Below are 18381 nucleotides of genomic sequence, written 5' to 3'. Positions count from 1 at the left end.
CACGTCATCCACATACGCTCACACGTTCCCGACGCGCAGTTAGCTGCAAGCAACGTGGGCACAGTTTTGATGAACTTATATTTCGTATTTACAACCATACTGTGATAATTGATAGGGGGGAAGCCCAATGGCGACATCCAGCTTCATTCACGAAATACCTCAGAAGCGGGTTTCATTTGCCTGCCGGAGACGTTTGGAAAGGTTAATCGAGTGCTTGGGCACGCTGAGATCGTGTGTCTTCATTTCTCTTTTTTTTCAGATTCCTCTTGCCCAGTTTCGATATCAACCTATTACGCAGTATGACTACATACGTTTCAACTTGCAGCCAGAAAGCTGGTTTATTGTTCTCGACGCGTGTTCTCTTCATCGACAAGACGTAGTATGTTAACAAGCAACGACTCATTATTACACTCAACATTCATTTTCGGAAAGAATTATTTTTCCGTCGGCTATTAGCAAGCTATGCGAAAGTGTATTATTTCGCGTAAATGTTCGTTCACTCCAGACGAAATTTCTTTATAAAATTTATATGGCATGTAATGGACTTAAGGGGGTTGCGGTAACAAGTCGAAAGCGTCAAGTGCCGCAGATATCTCACCTGAGAAAATCTTTATTTCGGTATCGTCTTCACATTAATTATACGAAGTCATTGAAATATAGGTATTCAAAGTTTCTTGTTAGTGTATAAAGAGTGGTTAATTACTAATTCTGATGTTGAGTAGCAAACTAATTTTAACGTAGCATAATTTGATTCATGCACAGCTGATTATTGTAGATGATATTACGTGACAATTTAAATGTATTGTGTTCACTGAAATACTTTTTGGATTTTATTCAAAATGTGAGTGGACAGGTTTCGTCTAACCAATAACTGCCAACATGGAAAATAGCAAATGTTTAATTTAAACACTACTGGCAACCCAGATAGGCAAATACAAAATTATTGCTACATCATACATACATAAAATTTTAACTGCTCTGCTTGGGGAAATCTATAAACGCCTGAGAAAATGATTATTTCTCACTGGATTATTACTGTCAGTCACACAGTTTGTGTACTTTTCGTGTTCACCGCTTAATTATTCGCCGACCTCGGTAGTCGAGTAACTGTATGCGATTAAGTGTGTTGGGAATAAACCCACCGCCTGCAGTTGCCATTAAGCCATTCATGCTGTTTCCCTACAAAAGTACAAACAATACGTGGTATAAACAACTTTAAACTAGCTTCCGGACCTCCGTAATTTTCTACAGAGTAATTAACACCAATATCTCAAACGTCTATTTGCTAATGGCAATGTTGCTTAACACTGTCTTTAACGTTATCTTAATGCTGTCAAGCACTCTGGGGCTTATAAAATTTGTAACCGTCATTGTTATTGCCTTGTGTTGTAAAAATACAACTCTAATGGCTACTGTATGCAAAATGATATGAATGAACGTATTTAAATAAATACAGCCGAGTTCCTTCCATTAGTTGTACATCTACTTAGTGGACACCTTCACCACTGCCACCAAGTACAACTATTTGGGTTCCTACGCATATTCAATGTACCACAGCAACTTTTTGATCATAATACCGATCTTCGTGACAACGATACTGCTACAGATGAATTAGTTAAAAATAAATTCACATTTCTCGTTTCTGCAAAAGTGACAGCGTGTGACCTTGAGACTGTATACTACGTTGTTCAGCGACCGCGGAAATCTCAACCAAATTCCTGGTCGGATGTCTAAATCTTGAATGGCTATACCTATGTAGTGATCCGGAAGTGTGCTCTGAGTGCTACGTCCGGTGGGTCACGGCCAGCAGTTTCTCATTAGCTGTTTACTGCCAAACTCCCGCCTCTGTTCGTACATCCTCTGGCATCTCAAGCTGAAGCCCACAACAAATGTGTGCTTATTCTTACAGTCGCTCTTAACGACTTCCCAACTAGTAATATAAATTCAATTCTTTTCCTAGCGTATAGATATTGGTCTTATTACACTGTGCTTGTAGATTATGTTATAGTAGCCTGGATAGTAAAAACAGTTGTTTACTCAATAGCTACGCGCCACATATGATTTATTAGCGACTATTACATCTCAAGGGGATTAGCTGAGGGATTAGCGGCATGCAATTGCCATGTTCAGGATCAGACACGCACTGAATTTCCGATCAGTAGCTAATTTGGGATGACCGTCTATGTCTTCATAACAATAACCATAAGGGGCCTAGATTATCGTGGCAGAGAACCCCTACTGGTCGACAGAGGCTCAGACATAAATTTCTTGTCGCTGTATAGTAGATGATTTCCAGGTTGAGTAACTTATTTTTTTTACAATATGAGCATTTACATGCAAGACTGGCATTATCAGCGGTGTCTAATTCCTTTCATTGGGTGGGCTTCACTATCAAACAACATGTTTTAAAATACATCATTGTCGCCATTAACTTTTATTGCAGCGGTTCTTTTATAGCATCTCTCTCTTTCCCGAATACGTTTCTGCTCTGTCTTTCCTGCATTCCATTCCTTTTCTTTCCATTTGCTGCCTTCCTGAAGGTCCCTCCATGCCCAAATTGTGAGCTATTCTGCTATCATCCACACGCCTCGTGTGGCCAGTCCATTACAGTTCTTTCCTCCCTATCCATTATAATCATGTTGAATCTGTTTTCAGCACTCATTTTATGTTTTCATTCCTTACTTTGGAGATTACTGTGGCTTTACAGTGTCATCTCCAGTACTTCATTTCCATAGCGTGTAGCCTTTCTTTAGTTTTTCTGTCCAGAGTCCACTTTTTTGTCACATATGACGCTATGTGTATCACAAAACTCTTGTAATTTAGTGTTCTGTATCTTTGAAAATCTTCCATTTTCATAGTACTGGACGTTAACAGCTTATTTAAGACATTTTCCCTTCTTTTAGTCAGTAAATCTTTAAGATCCCTTCCATCCGCCGTTAGTGTCAGGCTGAAGTATTTTCATTAGGCATTTTTAGGCTACATTTAAGGTACACAGCGCGAGCGACCTTACGCTGTATGGCAGATGGAACTTTGTGTACCTTCTTGGTTTTAAGTCACGTCTTTCCATTCCTACAAACATAAACTGCAATTTTTCAACAGGCATCTCCAAACCACTCTTATTTCTCCACAAATTTTTTAAACACGGAGCTTATATGACCTTCCCTCTCAGTTTCAAGAACGTGATCAACAGGCAACAAAATACTATTTACACACTCATTTCCTACGCCCAGAACCATACATCACATGTAGGCCTCCAGTTTTAAGAGTCTTATCAATACGTACTTCGTAAGAGAAAACCAAGATACTTCCGTAAATGCATTGTTAAATGTAAACTGACAGATTTGAATAGAATCATTTTGGATGTTAGGTTGTATAATCACGAAACACTAAAACGAACTAATATGCAGTCGTTTCGGCCGTCTTTGAAGCAGTCCTCTTCAAGGTGGCTAACTACTGTCTTACGGTGTGGTCTCCCCGTGACACTGCCGTACTTCGGTTCTCAGGTGTCTACCGGCGTCACATTCTCGGATATCACTAGACAATACAAAGTAATGATTGCTATGGAGGAGTGGCTGCACGATCAGCTATTGCCTGTATTACTCTGGTAGATGAGTGGTCAGCAGTAACGGGTCTGCAGCTCGTGCACAGGGACAACGTTTCCCTGCAGCGAGATGGTGATACCACGTGGCAGTTCTCTAGCGGCCGCTTCTCTGTGCTGTTAAATTCGTGTCACTTATCCACTAGCATTGATACATTAAAAAAGGGGGAAGTCACGTGATGCTGCAGGGATCGCTGGTAGCGAGGCCTCCCTTTACTTGATCGATCCTCCATTTTAGAGTGTTTAGCTAGTTCGGTATTCTGTCTTCTTCGTGAAGCAAGCACAGGAGTCCCAGCCCGGCACAAACTTTTAATCAGAAAGGAAGTTTCACTGTCTTCCATTGCTTCCCATGAGGCTTTAATTGACACGTCAAGTGGGTTGGTCAATAAGTTCGTAGCGTTTAATAAACATAATACACTTCACTTATGAATAATATAGTCTCATTTACTGTTTCCAACAGTCTGCCAACGCTGAGCTAACTTTTCTATTCCATGACTGTAGAAATAATGTGGTTTTGAGGCGGAGACCTCGTCGAACAATGTGGGGAGGACGTTTTCATCTGGAAGGAAGTTCCTTCAAGGTTGTTCGATAGCGGAAAAGATGAAAATTCTTGGACTGCGTCTGCAAGACGTCTCAGCTGTTGGCAATAAATGTCAGCAGGAATGGTGACACCTCGGGGAATCAGTTCACAGTACACCACACACTGACTGTGCCACCAGATGCATAATATCTTTTATGGATGCGCAGTCTTTTGTGCAGGGAGCTGCTGCTTTGTTTGGATGCAACCATTCCTTTCTTTTCCTTACGTTAGCATAAAAACACCTTTTCTCGCCACCAGCAACGACGCATGAAAGGCATGGCCGGTGTTTTTCACGAGTCAATTGATGACGAGCAAGCGGACACGCACATATGCCCACTCTCTGATTTTTGCGATTTTGGTTTGGGCACGCGATACCTATACACACTATTTTTGAACCTTCCTGACTGCACGCAAATGTCGCACAATGGTGGAATGATCACAGTCCACCACATCTGGCAGTTCAGTGGCTTGACTAACTGTGGATTAATGAACTTAAACGCTCTTCATCAAACACCGAAGGTCTCCCTGGTAGAGTCACTGACGTCAAAACGATCCTGCTTAAAACCAGAAAGCTATTTTCTTCCGTTGCTCTGTGCAAGGACATTGTCCCCATACAGCGTGCAAGTGATTCCGGCTGCTCTGTCAAACTTCTATTGAATATGTCGGAAGTGCTCCTACTTCTCCACTTGGCACTCCATTTTTTAGCAATCACAGTTTCCCCACCCATCTCTAAAAGAAAAAATGACAATCCGTAAATTCATATAGCAACAGTGAACTTCAAATAAAAAATGACAGTCGATAAATAAACCTATAGCAACCGGAATAGCAACAAGCAAAAAGAAAGAACGCTATGAACTTATGCACATACCTAATACTATTATTTTTCTACTGTCTGAGACATAGTGTACTATTTATGTATGTTTCAGCAGTACTAAATCCATCTTTCTCCTCCACATCTTATTCCTGCTGTTCTGTTGTTCGTTTTATGATTCCTCCAAACTATCTATGACAGAGAACATAACATTTATTCCGAAGAGCAAAACTGCATTCCCTTTTAGCTCCTTTTTATACACTGAACTTTTACGACTTCATTTCAATTCTTTGGAGACTTCCACTCCATCCGTAGATCAGTTAAAGACTTTCACATACAAATATTATAACAAGCATCAAAGGTGAATTCTTCACCATGTCTATGGATACTACTCCAGAACCGGTTTTTGTTACTGTTCAAAGTTATAAGTTCTCATTTTACCTCTGGTATGTAGAGAATTTTCGCGGAGATGTTAGTAAATAATAAGAAGACAACTTCTGGTATTATTGTCATGAACTAGTTTCTGAGATTCTTCCCATTCATAGCTAATTCTCCAAAAATGGCTCCTGGTTTTGTTAATAGGCTACTATATGGTTTTCCCAAATTTACCATAGCAATTGTACGTACTAACTGCATTTAGTTTGTGTGTGTTTTCATCGTTCTAGACGTAAATTTATTTTGTAAATGAAGTCCATGATCACAAAGTCACCTTCTGAAATTGGCAGTTTTGGAATTTGTAAAACAATTTTAATAGAGACAATGATGTCATAAAAATCAGCGGTTTTTTATTTGTTTGGCCTACTACGGACCACCTTTCCTCGTTTCTTTCTTTCCAGCAGTTTATCATTCTTTCCCTATGTTTCTCTCTTCTTCCTTCTGTCCACACCGTGAGTCTCTCTTTCTCCTGTTTCTTCCTCCGTTATTTCCATTCTTCTTATGTCTGCTTTAACTTCTATGATCCACGGAATTTGTTTTGGGTTTATCAAAAATGTTACATATTCTTTTTTATTCATTTTTCCATCAAGACTTTTTAGATATCCATAGGATACAACTCTTCTTCCTCACTGTGTCGAATATTCGTTCTATTTTTCCATAAACTTCATTACTTCTTAATTCCCCATTTTCCATTGTCATATTTTGGTCCCAACACTTCCCTTATTATTTTCCTTCTTTTCTATTTCACATAACTGTTTGTCTGTCATTCTGCGCCGGTCGTTGTGTCCGAGTGGTTCTAGGCGCTTCAGTCTACGGTCGCAGGTTCGGATCCTGCCTCGGGCATGGATGTGTGTGATATCCTTAGGTTAGTTAGGTTTAAGTAGTTCTAAGTTCTAGGGGACTGATGACCTCAGATGTTAAGTCCAATAGTGCTCAGAGCCATTTGAACCATTTTGTCATTCTGGTCTGCTGACAGCTTTGTAGTGCCCGTGTTTTGCATGTATAGGAATAGATTTCTTGTTTTACAGGTTTCTTGCTAACTAAACAAGCCTTTTCCATTTTAGCTTCTTTGTCCAAAGCGAATAGTTGTATTAATTTCACCTAGATATTTAAATTTTGTAGCCTTTTTGGTCTTCTATGGCCAGTTTCCATGTATTTCGGAGTTTCCTTCGCATGTCATACATTCTTTTCAGAACATATACACAGACCTACTTTTAAAGTCGTGTGTTGGAGATTTATTTGCGTCGTTGTGTGTTCTATGGATTCAGGCAAGATGGCAAGGTCGTCTGCAGAAACGAAACAATGAATGTTCAGACTAACCTCCTCCTCCCAATTTGACTTTTCATATTCCTCCTCCTGTTCTTTTCCCCCATTTCCTGATTACCCTTTCTAGTAAACCATCACCACCTGTCCTGTTGGTGCAATGATCCGCAAAACTACAGTTTACTACCTGCAACTGTCACTGACAGTGATTCGATCAGCTCAAGATGTAAGTCCTGCTGTCAGTTGTGAACGATGGGACCACTTCGGAGTAACATAGTGCCTGTGGTGTATAGCAAGTTGAACTCAGGTTTCAACGTCACTGACAGGTTGTACACAGATCAGCTCCTTCGAGAGGTTGTGAAACTGAAGTTTCAAACGCCTTGATATGTTTTTGATTCGGAGCAGTGTGCAACAAACGCATCGAAACAAGGAATGGAATCTGGTGCTATCCCACATATTATTTAAAATCGAGGCTCCTAGGACACAATGCATGATGGAACAAGATGAGAAAAGGCGACGCTAGAGGTACACGCAGAATAATGCCGATTGACCTGATTGTAATGATGCTACTTTTCTTCCGCCTAGACAGACTTTCGCAGAAAATAAACTTTATTTTTCTTACCGAATTCAGCAGTAATCATAGCTCAGTCATTTCGACTACGTCGTTTAGAAAAACTTAAGTATAGCGGCTGCTGTACGCCGAGTTGAGCTCTTCTTTCATAGTACGCTGCGTGTACAACCACTTTACAGTGACGTCTTCGGAATCTATGAACGCATGCTCTTTAATGTCGCACTTCAGAGTCCCCCTGCAAAAGTTAATATTAGTTTCAGAAGGTGAGTATTAAATCTCAGTTCTATGTTCAAGTTACTACATCGAGCATTGGAGTACACCTTATGGGTTGCATCAATCATGCAGTCAACCTGTCACCGATTATCCGGTTTTTCTTAGTATCTGCTTTGTGTAATCACTCAGATGAGACATACATATATCTCTAACGCCGGAACAATATTATACTAAACTGCAGCACTATCTTCAGGGAGAGGCGCTACTGTCTGGTGTTTGCCGGTCTACGTAAAGTTTCACACAAGTGCAAACATAAAAGGGTAAGCTTTTTGCTTAGGTCATACAGATACTCAATGAAAGGATTTTTTTTTTCGTGGAGCTGAATTACAGAAAGATTTTCCTGTGATACTGCAGTTATATGCGGATATACTGACAGCTAGGAAGGGTCAGTTCGTACTATTGGCAATCACATGGTAAACCAGATAAAAGAATTCTACCAATGCGGCTAATTTCTAAAGCCGACGAACAGCTTTGCAAACGTCTTAATTTTCCCGCTTCCTGTCCGCCCACTTACCGTTTGACTAAGATCAGTCTCTGATATTAACAGAAATTAACTGCATAGGAAGGTTGCTTGCTTGTTACCCTTCATTTGTATCTCCGCAACTTTGACTGGCCTGAATCATTTTGCAAAGTAATGGCTGCATTACTTCGCTACATCCGGCATGTATTTTTCATGTTAAATTTATTATTATTATTATTATTATTAATATGATTATTGAGGCCTTTCTGTATAGTTTTATGGACAGAAAAGTCTTTACATCAGATCCTTGGCTCTCTATTTCTGTTTTCCGTAAATACGTAAACGACCGATTCTGAAGTGCAGAAACAGACTGTAACAAACTTTACCGAGGATGGGCACATTTCAAATAGCTGCGCACCTTATGCTACGTGGGATAATTCTTCGCAAATTTGGTTTAGTACAAGAAAGTTCTAGTGGCATAGTATTCACAAACTATTTTCTTTTGTAAAAAATCTTGGATGTCAGAAGATAACCGCCTTTAAATGCCACTTCTGTTTTTTATGGTTCCGTGCCTCAGTTTGTAAAAACAGTACCCTTACAGGATCGCTTTGTCGTCCGTCCGTCCGTCCTACAGACCGAGCGAGCTAGCACACTGGAGTCACTTTATGAAGGACATTGATTCAAACCAGCGTAAGGAAATCCTGATTTAGGTTTTCCACGATTTCCCTAAATTTCTTAAGGCAAATGCCAGGATGGTTCCTCCGAAAGGACACAGGCGATTTGCATTTCTACAGAATGAACTTTGGAAGGTAGGAGACGGGGTACAGGCGGAATTAAAGCTGTGAGGACTGGTCGTGAGTCTTGCCTGGGTACCTCAGATGGTAGAGCAATTACCCGCTAAAGGCAAAGTTTCGCGAGTTAGTCTGGGCCGGCACACAGTTTTAATCTGACAGGAAGTTCGTGCTCCGTCTCTAATGACCACGTTGTCGACGGGACATTAAACACTAATCTCCTCCTCTTCGTTCTCAGTAACGCAAATTTATGTCACATTACGGCCTTTTGACGGTGGACGAATTTAAAACTTCTGGGTCAACGCAATAAAAAGATACGGCCATTTTATGTTACATTTTGATACTCTAAAAACTCACCCAACAAAACCTATTGCTTGCTTTGCCTTGACCTAGAAAAATGAAGTATGGCCACAAGCAAGGTTTCACAATAGAAGTAAAAAATCTAGCACTTGTTAATCTGTAATTATTACACACATAAAATATATTTTTGCCATTTGAAGATACATTGCAATCATCATCCGTCAAAAGCGTAGTATACGAATATGACCGCATGCAAACATAAAATGTTAGTTGTAATTCGAAAATAATGTTTTTATTAAAACATCTCTATCTCTCTCTCTCTCTCTCTCTCTCTCTCTCTCTCTCTCTCTCTCTTCCACTCTAACTCTCTAAATGTATAAACTCAAATCCCCAGTTCACTTCTTTTTGTATGTGCAGCCTAGTCTGAGGAACGACTATAGGAATTCTGATACGGGTCTTTAAATCCACAGAACCAATATCTAGCTATTAACGATGTATCGTCGGTAAGAGGCGAAGACTGCTGAGATTCTCGATCTCCAGGGCGGACGGACTATATATAAACATAATTAAGTACGTACGGAACTTTCAGCGCGCTGGTCCTACTCGGAGTTATCCAATTTTTTTTCTCTCTCTTTCTTCGATTCTGGAGGGAAACAGCGTGCACGGTTACAATATGTGTAGCGGCAAACAGCCTGTGAGATTGCGTTGTTGTTACTCTGCCACATCACAAAACAAAATTGTTATTACAACTCGGACCAATTTGCTCCTGTAAGTATCTCGTTGCTTGCATTCCAATTTCGAATACAAGAGAGAACTTTGCCAACTTTGTGTTCTCTTCCAGTCTTTTAAGGTGTCATTGCAAATCGACACACACACACACACACACACACACACACACACACAGAGAGAGAGAGAGAGAGAGAGAGAGAGAGAGAGAGAGAGAGAGAGAGAGAGAGAGAGAGAGAGATAGTTTGACTTTGAAACTGTCTACTCTTGCCAATTCTCACTTTGGTTGTTGAATTCTGCACGAAATTTTACTGTCATTTGGACCGCGCAGCTACACCAGCGAGTGGTTCAGGGTTCTGTAATTCTGACGCACTTCATCTGAAGTCACTCCAAGACGAAAGCACGCACGTTTGTATTAATAAGAACGCTGCTTGCGTTGCTTCCACACTCCCAAGTGTGATATTTTACAAGTAGAGAGTTTTCAAACTAATTTAATGAACGCAGCATTCAATTCCGTACCTGTGTTGCCTTCAGGTTGTAAATAGCTAACGACCATTTTTAACAAAATGCGTTACGTCGTGAACCTAATATTTCTGTTAAACCATTCGTTTAAAACATTTTCACTTACATGAAAAATTGTCATGTTGCATGAAAATTTACACACTAACTGCGGAAGATCCTTTGCCTATAACACTAACCATTGTAATATCGACACACATTTGTGGTATTATAAGTGTACTGAAAATGTTTCTCTTGTAAGTAGTAATTCTTCCTAGAATAATTTTTAATAACGTAATTAGGATAATTTCACTAACGGAAGAATACAACGTGTTAGCAGAAAGAAACTCTCAAACACAGTTCATTAAATTCGTTAAGAAAACAAGACCAGACGAACTGTTTTCAACCAGCTTTCAATCTGTATGATCATGAACTGAAGTATTAGTCAAGACTTTTTATTTTCATTTCGACGGAGGTTATTGGCCCATGCTTTAAATTTAGTACTGGTTTCATGATGTGTATACGTAAGCATTTGTGCAACGACATAATGAAATCTCCTAATCTGTTTGTTAGTTGCTAATATGATGCGGGGTGACGTAATCAGTGTCGAGTATAACGATAAATAGGTTTTTAGAAGAGACAAGCTGAGAGTTTTCTCTTAAAATGAGTCGTACCTGATATTTTAAGGGCATATGAGGACAAAACCATGTTAACTAAGTGAACTGCGGAAAAGGCGGCGCTATGTCCTACGGTGTTGTTTATAGTCACATAACGCGTTGTTTACAAACACACGTGTGCCCTGTCTGGTAAGCAATAGAACCTGACAGCCAAACTCCTTTTACTGCACGGTACCATTTTCTGCACATTTTGCAAATAACATGTGGTACTCTTAAAACAGCGAAATTTCGGGTCAGAGTTTGGGGCTACAGGCACGACACTGCGAAAAACTAACGCGAAGATTCACAAAACTGGTTTTATATGAACTATATTAGCAAGTTGATGCCGATTGACTTCTAAAACACTAGGATGAATGATTATTGCGGTGTCAAACTGAAGAGTGTCACCGAACAGCAGAGGTGCGTTCTTTGTTGAGAAATCTCGAAATTCTGAGAAGCAATTAGCAGGTCTTCATAACACGATCACGTTAATGTCCGACAATTACATATGAAAGGCCCGCAAACCCATTCATGCCCGCATTAAATGGTGACACATTTAAAGGTAAATCTATGCAGTTAGTCTAATAAGCGTGGAAATGCCATTAGCCAGCTGACATTGTATTTAGCATACCGTGATGAAGCGACGCGGCGAGAAAATCGTAATCTACAAAAACGGGGAGAGCTGTGTGAAACTTCCGCAATGTATTAATTTTAAATAATGTCAGTGTTTGGAATGCGTGTAATCGTTGGGATAAAAATGAACCGAACGACATGAAATAATAATCAAGTATTTATGGTACATACTTGTATGTGCACATAATTTTGAACCAAATTCAGTTACAGTACGCACGTCAGGCCGTAGCAGCAATAGATCAACCGCAGTTTAAGGTGACAATGACAAATACGTTTGTCGTTTCCGACAGTACATTCGTTTAGAAAAGTCAACTTTTATGAAGTGCAGAGATAGTGGACTACCGCAAGGATCAAGGTTATTATCTATGACAATGTGCTATACAATTTATACCGTTAACATGTACTTTAGAACATATAAAATGGTGTTTGTAATGAGATAATATGAAAATATCCGTAATTAATAAGTTAGCTCGTAATTCGTGGGCATTGATAATGCCATTTTGCGTACGACAGTTGAAGGTTATGTTAAAATTCTCCACATATAGTAAGCTTTTTACGTAAAATCGGTATGTAATTTCAGAAGCCAGTTTAAAAAACCTTTCTAACGATACCCCATTCATTCGTGTATGATTCGTATGTGTGGAGAAAAATGGATGTTGACTTCAGAAATAATGACAGATGGCTCCGTATGTATGTGACATCTCATAGTTTCTAAGGTTCCTCTGAAATATATAACGGTAGGGCACATAAAAGTGGAGTCCAGTGCACTGGTACAGTCAGAGAAGTGTTTGCACTCAAATATGTAAAGCAACCGTAAGACATTTACAGTAGGGTGCAAAGAGACAGAAATATATTGTGAATGAATACGTTGGAGAAGAAGTACTAGTGTGGCTTTATGCTTACCATGTTGTCGCAATCTGAGACTGCACCACCAACGACGACGTTGTTGTTGTTGATGGCGCTGACGCAGGCCATGGAGAGTACTACTAACAATGTAAACCTCTAGCCCTCAATATTATTTTGTCGACGGCCTACAGTTGATCCGTGTCTGACACTCTTCAGGTGGTCGTTTGCTTCCAACGCTCTGGCGAAGGTGGCTTGCGGATCTACTAGGACGTGTCGGTACTGCGCAGAATGCGGGGTTGAGGACAGCACTAAGAGCTGCGAGGGGCAGCCGAGTCAGAGCCTAGGGCGACCTTCGGCGCAGTGTGGCAGACTAGCTGGCGCCACCACACGCGGCAAAAGGTAATGGGATGGGACAGGCGGCGCTGCCAGGTGCGGTCGTGCGGTCGTGCGGTCGTGCGCGCGCGTCGCCGGGCCGAGTCGCTCTCTCGCCGCCTCGACGCCAGGACTCGCACTGCGCAAGACCGCTGCGGGCGACCGGGCACGGCAATGACGACCCGGACGTCGGCGGCCCGGCGCTCGCGGGGATCGATGGGCGCTCGCCAGGCGTCGGCCGGCGTCGGGGCGCCGGCGGGATCAATACCCCACGTGTTGTGCTCGGCGCCAGCAAGGTCGCGGTTTGAGCCGCCGCCGGCGCCGGCGCCCACGACGACGGGAATCCCTGACAGCAGCTGGCGCGTGACCGTGATTCGCCCTCGTCAGAGCGACGTCAACACGTCACGCCACGTGCCCTTCCCAGGCAGTGTGCGACGGGCATTTATTTGACGCCACTACCATGCAGATTGTCATAAGAGCGACTGCTACGCGGGCTTGCGTATAAGCTGTAGCCTCGCTGCTCGACAGCGTGGCTAGGCGCCGATAAATCGAGCCATTAACTCTTTGAAGGGTGTGCGTCATTGTAACCAACCACAAAAGTACAATGCCATGAAAGGGCGGTGGTCCTTTTAGTGCGGATTTACGACACGAGCTGACATTTCATGCATTGTTCTTGTTCGTGGAAGAGTGGAACATTCCTTTCTGTACCTCTTCTTTATACCGCTATTTGTGGTATTAACTGTTTATATTTGTGTGTTAACTTTCTATAAATATATATGCAATATTACGTTTTATTCGAATACAATTTTCTATAGTTCACAGATGGATTTCTGTGTAATTAGTGGTGCTAACCACCACCCTTCTTTTCCATCCAGTACGCCTCGCCAAAACAATAACAACTGACTGAGGCGTAGCGCCGTATAACAATCCTGCCTTGGAGGCGGTCAAGTGGGAGATGTGTCTCAGAGCTGGATAGTGACAGATGGTGACGCGAGACTGGACGCGCAAGTAGTTTATGTATCAGCAGATAGAGGACAATATTGGATAGGGGGACTCTGATTTTAGTTTCGATTGTGCCCACTAGAGTGCACTAAAGTAATAGAATATTTTTCATAAACTATTCTAGTATTTTTGTGTAGGTAAAATGTTATAAATGTGTTTTAGCAGTATGAATGATGCGTGAGTGTGGTTTAAGTTTAATATGAAGATAATTGTTTAACGAGTTATGTAGTAGGATTTAGTGTGGGAATATTTCCAAGAAGTATGGACATGAACAAAGGGAATTTTTGTAGAATAGATTTGTAAAGTAAGTTTATCGTAAAGGGAAAGTTAATTCAGGTATAAATAACAGTAGTAAATAACTTTATGCATAAGCAAAAGTTCAGCATATTAGATAAATACGTCGATAAAAGTGCAGTCGTTAGGTTTACTATTTTGCGATTGCTTATTGATGTAAAGCGCGGACTGACGCGGGAGAATGTTGTTTCGCTATTGGCTGTTGAGTAAACTGACCAATGGTAAAGCAACATTCTTCGCCCGCCTTTCTCTGCTGGTAGAGCAGACTTAAGAGTATTCTAGAGAGGAGTGGGAGCCTATCCATGAAACACTACGGACGTGTGTAGTAGTTCTGGTGGAAATGATAAGTTGCCGGATCCAGCAGTGTTTCATACATCAAAAGTGTTGGAAAGTGACAGCATAATTATTCCCATGTGTGTGTAGAAATTTCCGGAATTTTTAAGTGAATTTTGTGACGAGAAATGACATATATTCCGAGTGGCGTACTGAGCAGGTCGGTGGCTAAAAACTGTGACTGCGTTTGGTACCGACGGACTTCATATTTGGCGACCATTATCAATCAAAAACAATCAGAATTTTGTAGCTATTACGTTTTCGGGAAATGCAACACCATAAACTTGCTAACGTGAGTGAAAGGGGTTGTGAGTGACTTAAGACTAGCACGGGCTTGGCAGTGATACTTGTTCACCTAAGTTTCGGAATATATTGAGGACAAAATTTCCAACCTTTCATTTCGTGTGAAAACATTCTCCCGAAACGTAGATTAGTGACTTAAGTGGCAGCCTGGTTCACGTCGAATTACAGTAGGTTTCGCTCGGCGTCCTTACTGATGAAATGATGAGAGAATTTTCACAGGTAGGTGCAGGTACGTCGTAAAGGGGCGGAAGGAACCGCGTCGCCGCATGACGAAGACTGTTACCTAATATTATTTGATGAAATCCCTTTTAGTGACAACACTGATGAAAGTGATGACAATGACCCGACATTACTTTCGCTGGGAAGTGTAAAAATTTTGTTGGCTTCAAAAATAGTTTCAGTGGCTGCTGCTTCATCCCCTGTCTACAAAAATAGTTGATCATCTCAGATCGAGGCACACAAGCCTAAAGTAAATTATTCATCGCGAAAGCAGTAAACAGCCTATTCAATCATCATCCAGAAGATGTGCAGTTTGCAGTTCGAGAAAAACCCTGGTCCGAACTGTGTGGATGTGTTCAGTGTGCTAAGGACCTTTCTGACTCAGAGCAGGCATGAACTGTGTCAAGAGACACCACGCAAATTTAAGGAACGTTATGTCAAAGTTAAACCCAAACGCCGGCCGGTGTGGCCGAGCGGTTCTCGGCGCTACAGTCTGGAACCGAGCGACCCCTACGGTCGCAGGTTCGAATCCTGCTTCGGGCATGGATGTGTGTGATGTCGTTAGGTTAGTTAGGTTTAAGTAGTTCTAAGTTCTAGGGGAGTCATGACCTCAGAAGTTAAGTCCCATAGTGCTCAGAGCCATTTGAACCATTTGTTTTTAACCCAAACTATCTAATTTTTATACTGTAATGGGATGACGGTTAGCAGCGGTGACCATATTTAATGCTAACAAATGTTGGTGTTGGGACAACAACCATCCACAAATTTACTTTCAGTTCCTTTATTGAAATGGTACCGTTACCGGTTTCGAATCGTTATGATTAATCATTAGTGACAAATCTAAAATGTTCAGTGAGAAAAATTTACTTGTGCAACAATAAGAGTGCAGTGGGAATATATCCACATCTGTTGAAAACAAACACTCCAAACCGACATTCACGACAATTAATCTGTAAAAAACGCACCACATGTTATAAGGAAAGCGTGTACACCGTCAGAAGATGAATCATAACGATTCGAAACCGGTAACAGTACCCTTTGAATAAAGGAATTGAAAGTAAATTTATTGCTAGTTGCTTTCCCAACATCATCATTTGTCTTCAAATATCAACCATGGTCTCGAACCATGTCATCATATAACAAAATTGCAATAATATTTTTTGTTGCTGCTGTTAAGGCGAATTTTTACAAATGTACTGTAGAAAACATATCAAAATAATAAACTAAAGTGTTACAAGTCGATCAGATTTGAAATAGTTAAATTGTTGTGCATGCCCTTCTAGGGTAAATTTTTATGGCGTTTACCTGCCCCTCAGAGAGCCCAGCCTGCACCATGGGTGCGCGCCGCGCTGCTCGTTACTATCCTTCCCAGGCTAGTGCATCCAGCTGGTTTCTGTTTGGAGCAGTGGCCACTGTCGCCAGTCCTGAAGCTTGAGCTGTGACTGGCTGCTTCAGCGCCGTTGTTTAGATAAGACACCTCGTTCATGGGGTTTCTCGCACAACATCTACGTCCACACACTGCATGACGGACTGTACTTCCCGTTCAATTTCCGTAACATCCGGGGAAAACGACTGATTAAATGCCTCTGTGCAGGCTATAATTAATCTTGTCTTCACGATCACTGGAAGAGCGATACGTCAGGGTTGTAAAATACTCCTACATTCCTCACATGAAACTTTCTAATTAGCCTTTCCAGAGACAAACTGCGTAAAGTTCAAACATCTGCCAGCTCAATTTTTCTGAATTTCGGTATCGCTTTCTTGTGCATCAAATAACCACGTGACCACTGGTGCTGCCCTTCTTGGTATATTTCAATGCCCGCTCATAGTTCTATTTGGTATGGATCCAACACACTTAAGCAGTACTCTAGGATGATCGCAGTTCTCTCTGGGCAATCTTCTTTGTAGACTGACTGCACTTTTCAAGTATCCTACCAAACAGAGCACCATAGACAATGTCTGCTGTCAGCACACCAGATTATTTCAAGATCGAGAAGTGACGATTTTAAAAAGGCATTTATTTCAGCGGTTTTAAGCTCAAAGCTATCTGGGACTAGATGCATACACATCACAAGCGTTTCATGTCTAGATGCAATATTATTTTTAAATTCGTCTCTGTAGTGGCTAATTTACAGTTTTTTTTTCAATAAAGTATCAGGACGAAAATCTACATGTGGCAGATGTAGAATATCAAGCAGACGTGGATAAAAACACGGAATACTACCGACAGTCCGACTACGTCGGTGGGACGCCAACGAGCCTACGCCGGCAGCGCGGCACGGGCATTTGTGTCAACTCACGATTATTATGCTGGTCATATTAGCGGCTGCTGCTATCTTGAAGTCAGTGAGACTACGGGTTTTGGTCCTAGAGTGCTCCAAAGACTATTTTCTGTCACTTTTCGTCTCTTTCATCTCTGACGGTGCTTTATCTACGTGAAAACAGTCTAGGTGTTCTGTTGTCTTCTTTCAGTTTACATCCCTACGTTCACGGGTCGTAGGAGGGCGAGAATATTCCACTTCCGATAAACTGCGCAATTCAGTACTGCTATTTTCGGTTTACTTATCACTTAATTTCCGCTCGAGTCATTGGCGTCTGCTGTCTGGCCAAGTGAAAGGACAGACAGCTGTCAGTGACTGCGGTCGCTCACCACTGCAATTTCTGTAAACTATCAATTCAGATCAGCGATTATCAATCACCCATCCCAAACTACACCCACTTCTAACGCCAGCTTGTTCCTTTAACTGTTTAAAACTGTTGGTTTGTTATAATTTTAGCTAATATCTTGTACTTCGTGCAGCGGAATATACTGGGTCCATTTTTTTCCACATTAAGAGAATTCCATCATTGCTTAAATTCTTGCAGATCTGTCTTCCTTTGCGAACACACTGTAAACAACCAGATAGTTGGAGTGCTAGTCCTGCAAGGCACAGAGAACAACTTCTGTCAAGATATATATACGCACCCTGAAACGGCGAGTGAAAATTTGTACCATGGCCAGGATTCGAAACCGGATCTCCTGCTCAGTAGGCAGATGTGCTAACCCCTGCACCACACCGGCAAAATGGCTTAGCGCAACTGTATAGGCTACCCTAACACGCCTCGCTCCTCATATCAAATCCCCATTCACAAAAAAATGGTTCAAATGGCTCTGAGCACTATGGGACTTAACTTCTGAGGTCATCAGTCCCCTAGAACTTAGAACTACTTAAACCTAACTAACCTAAAGACATCACACACATCCATGCCCGAGGCAGGATTCGAACCTGCGACCGTAGCAGCCGCACGGTTCCGGACTGCGCGCCTAGAACCGCGAGACCACCGCGGCCGGCCCCCATTCACACCTCAGACCACTTGGCATTCCTCTTAAACTCTAACAACATTGCACAAGCTCTCCAGCTGTATTGGAATAGCACC

General features: G+C 41.6%; 1 protein-coding gene across 21 annotated transcripts in view; it reads right to left on the bottom strand.

Moving 5' to 3' along the window:
- Nucleotides 1-18381, bottom strand: part of LOC126272220 (uncharacterized) — a 622019-nt gene that overhangs the window by 489459 nt on the left and 114179 nt on the right. For 4 of the 21 annotated variants that reach the window (XM_049975037.1, XM_049974954.1, XM_049975053.1 and 1 more), the window contains exon 1: nucleotides 12499-12950. The exons of 15 other annotated variants lie outside the window; for them this stretch is intronic. In XM_049975037.1, coding sequence (XP_049830994.1) covers nucleotides 12499-12570 — 72 coding nt within the window. In that variant the 5' untranslated portion in view covers nucleotides 12571-12950. Of the gene's footprint in view, nucleotides 1-12498; nucleotides 13029-18381 lie in introns of those variants that run through there. 2 more of the 21 variants (XM_049975086.1, XM_049975044.1) reach the window with 2 other exon arrangements.

This window comes from Schistocerca gregaria, chromosome 1 (assembly GCF_023897955.1).
Source record: "Schistocerca gregaria isolate iqSchGreg1 chromosome 1, iqSchGreg1.2, whole genome shotgun sequence".
In the NCBI taxonomy this organism is placed as follows: Eukaryota; Metazoa; Arthropoda; class Insecta; order Orthoptera; family Acrididae; genus Schistocerca; species Schistocerca gregaria.
The sequence above is the reverse complement of the archived record's forward strand: the minus strand, read 5'-3'. Positions and strand labels throughout refer to the sequence as shown.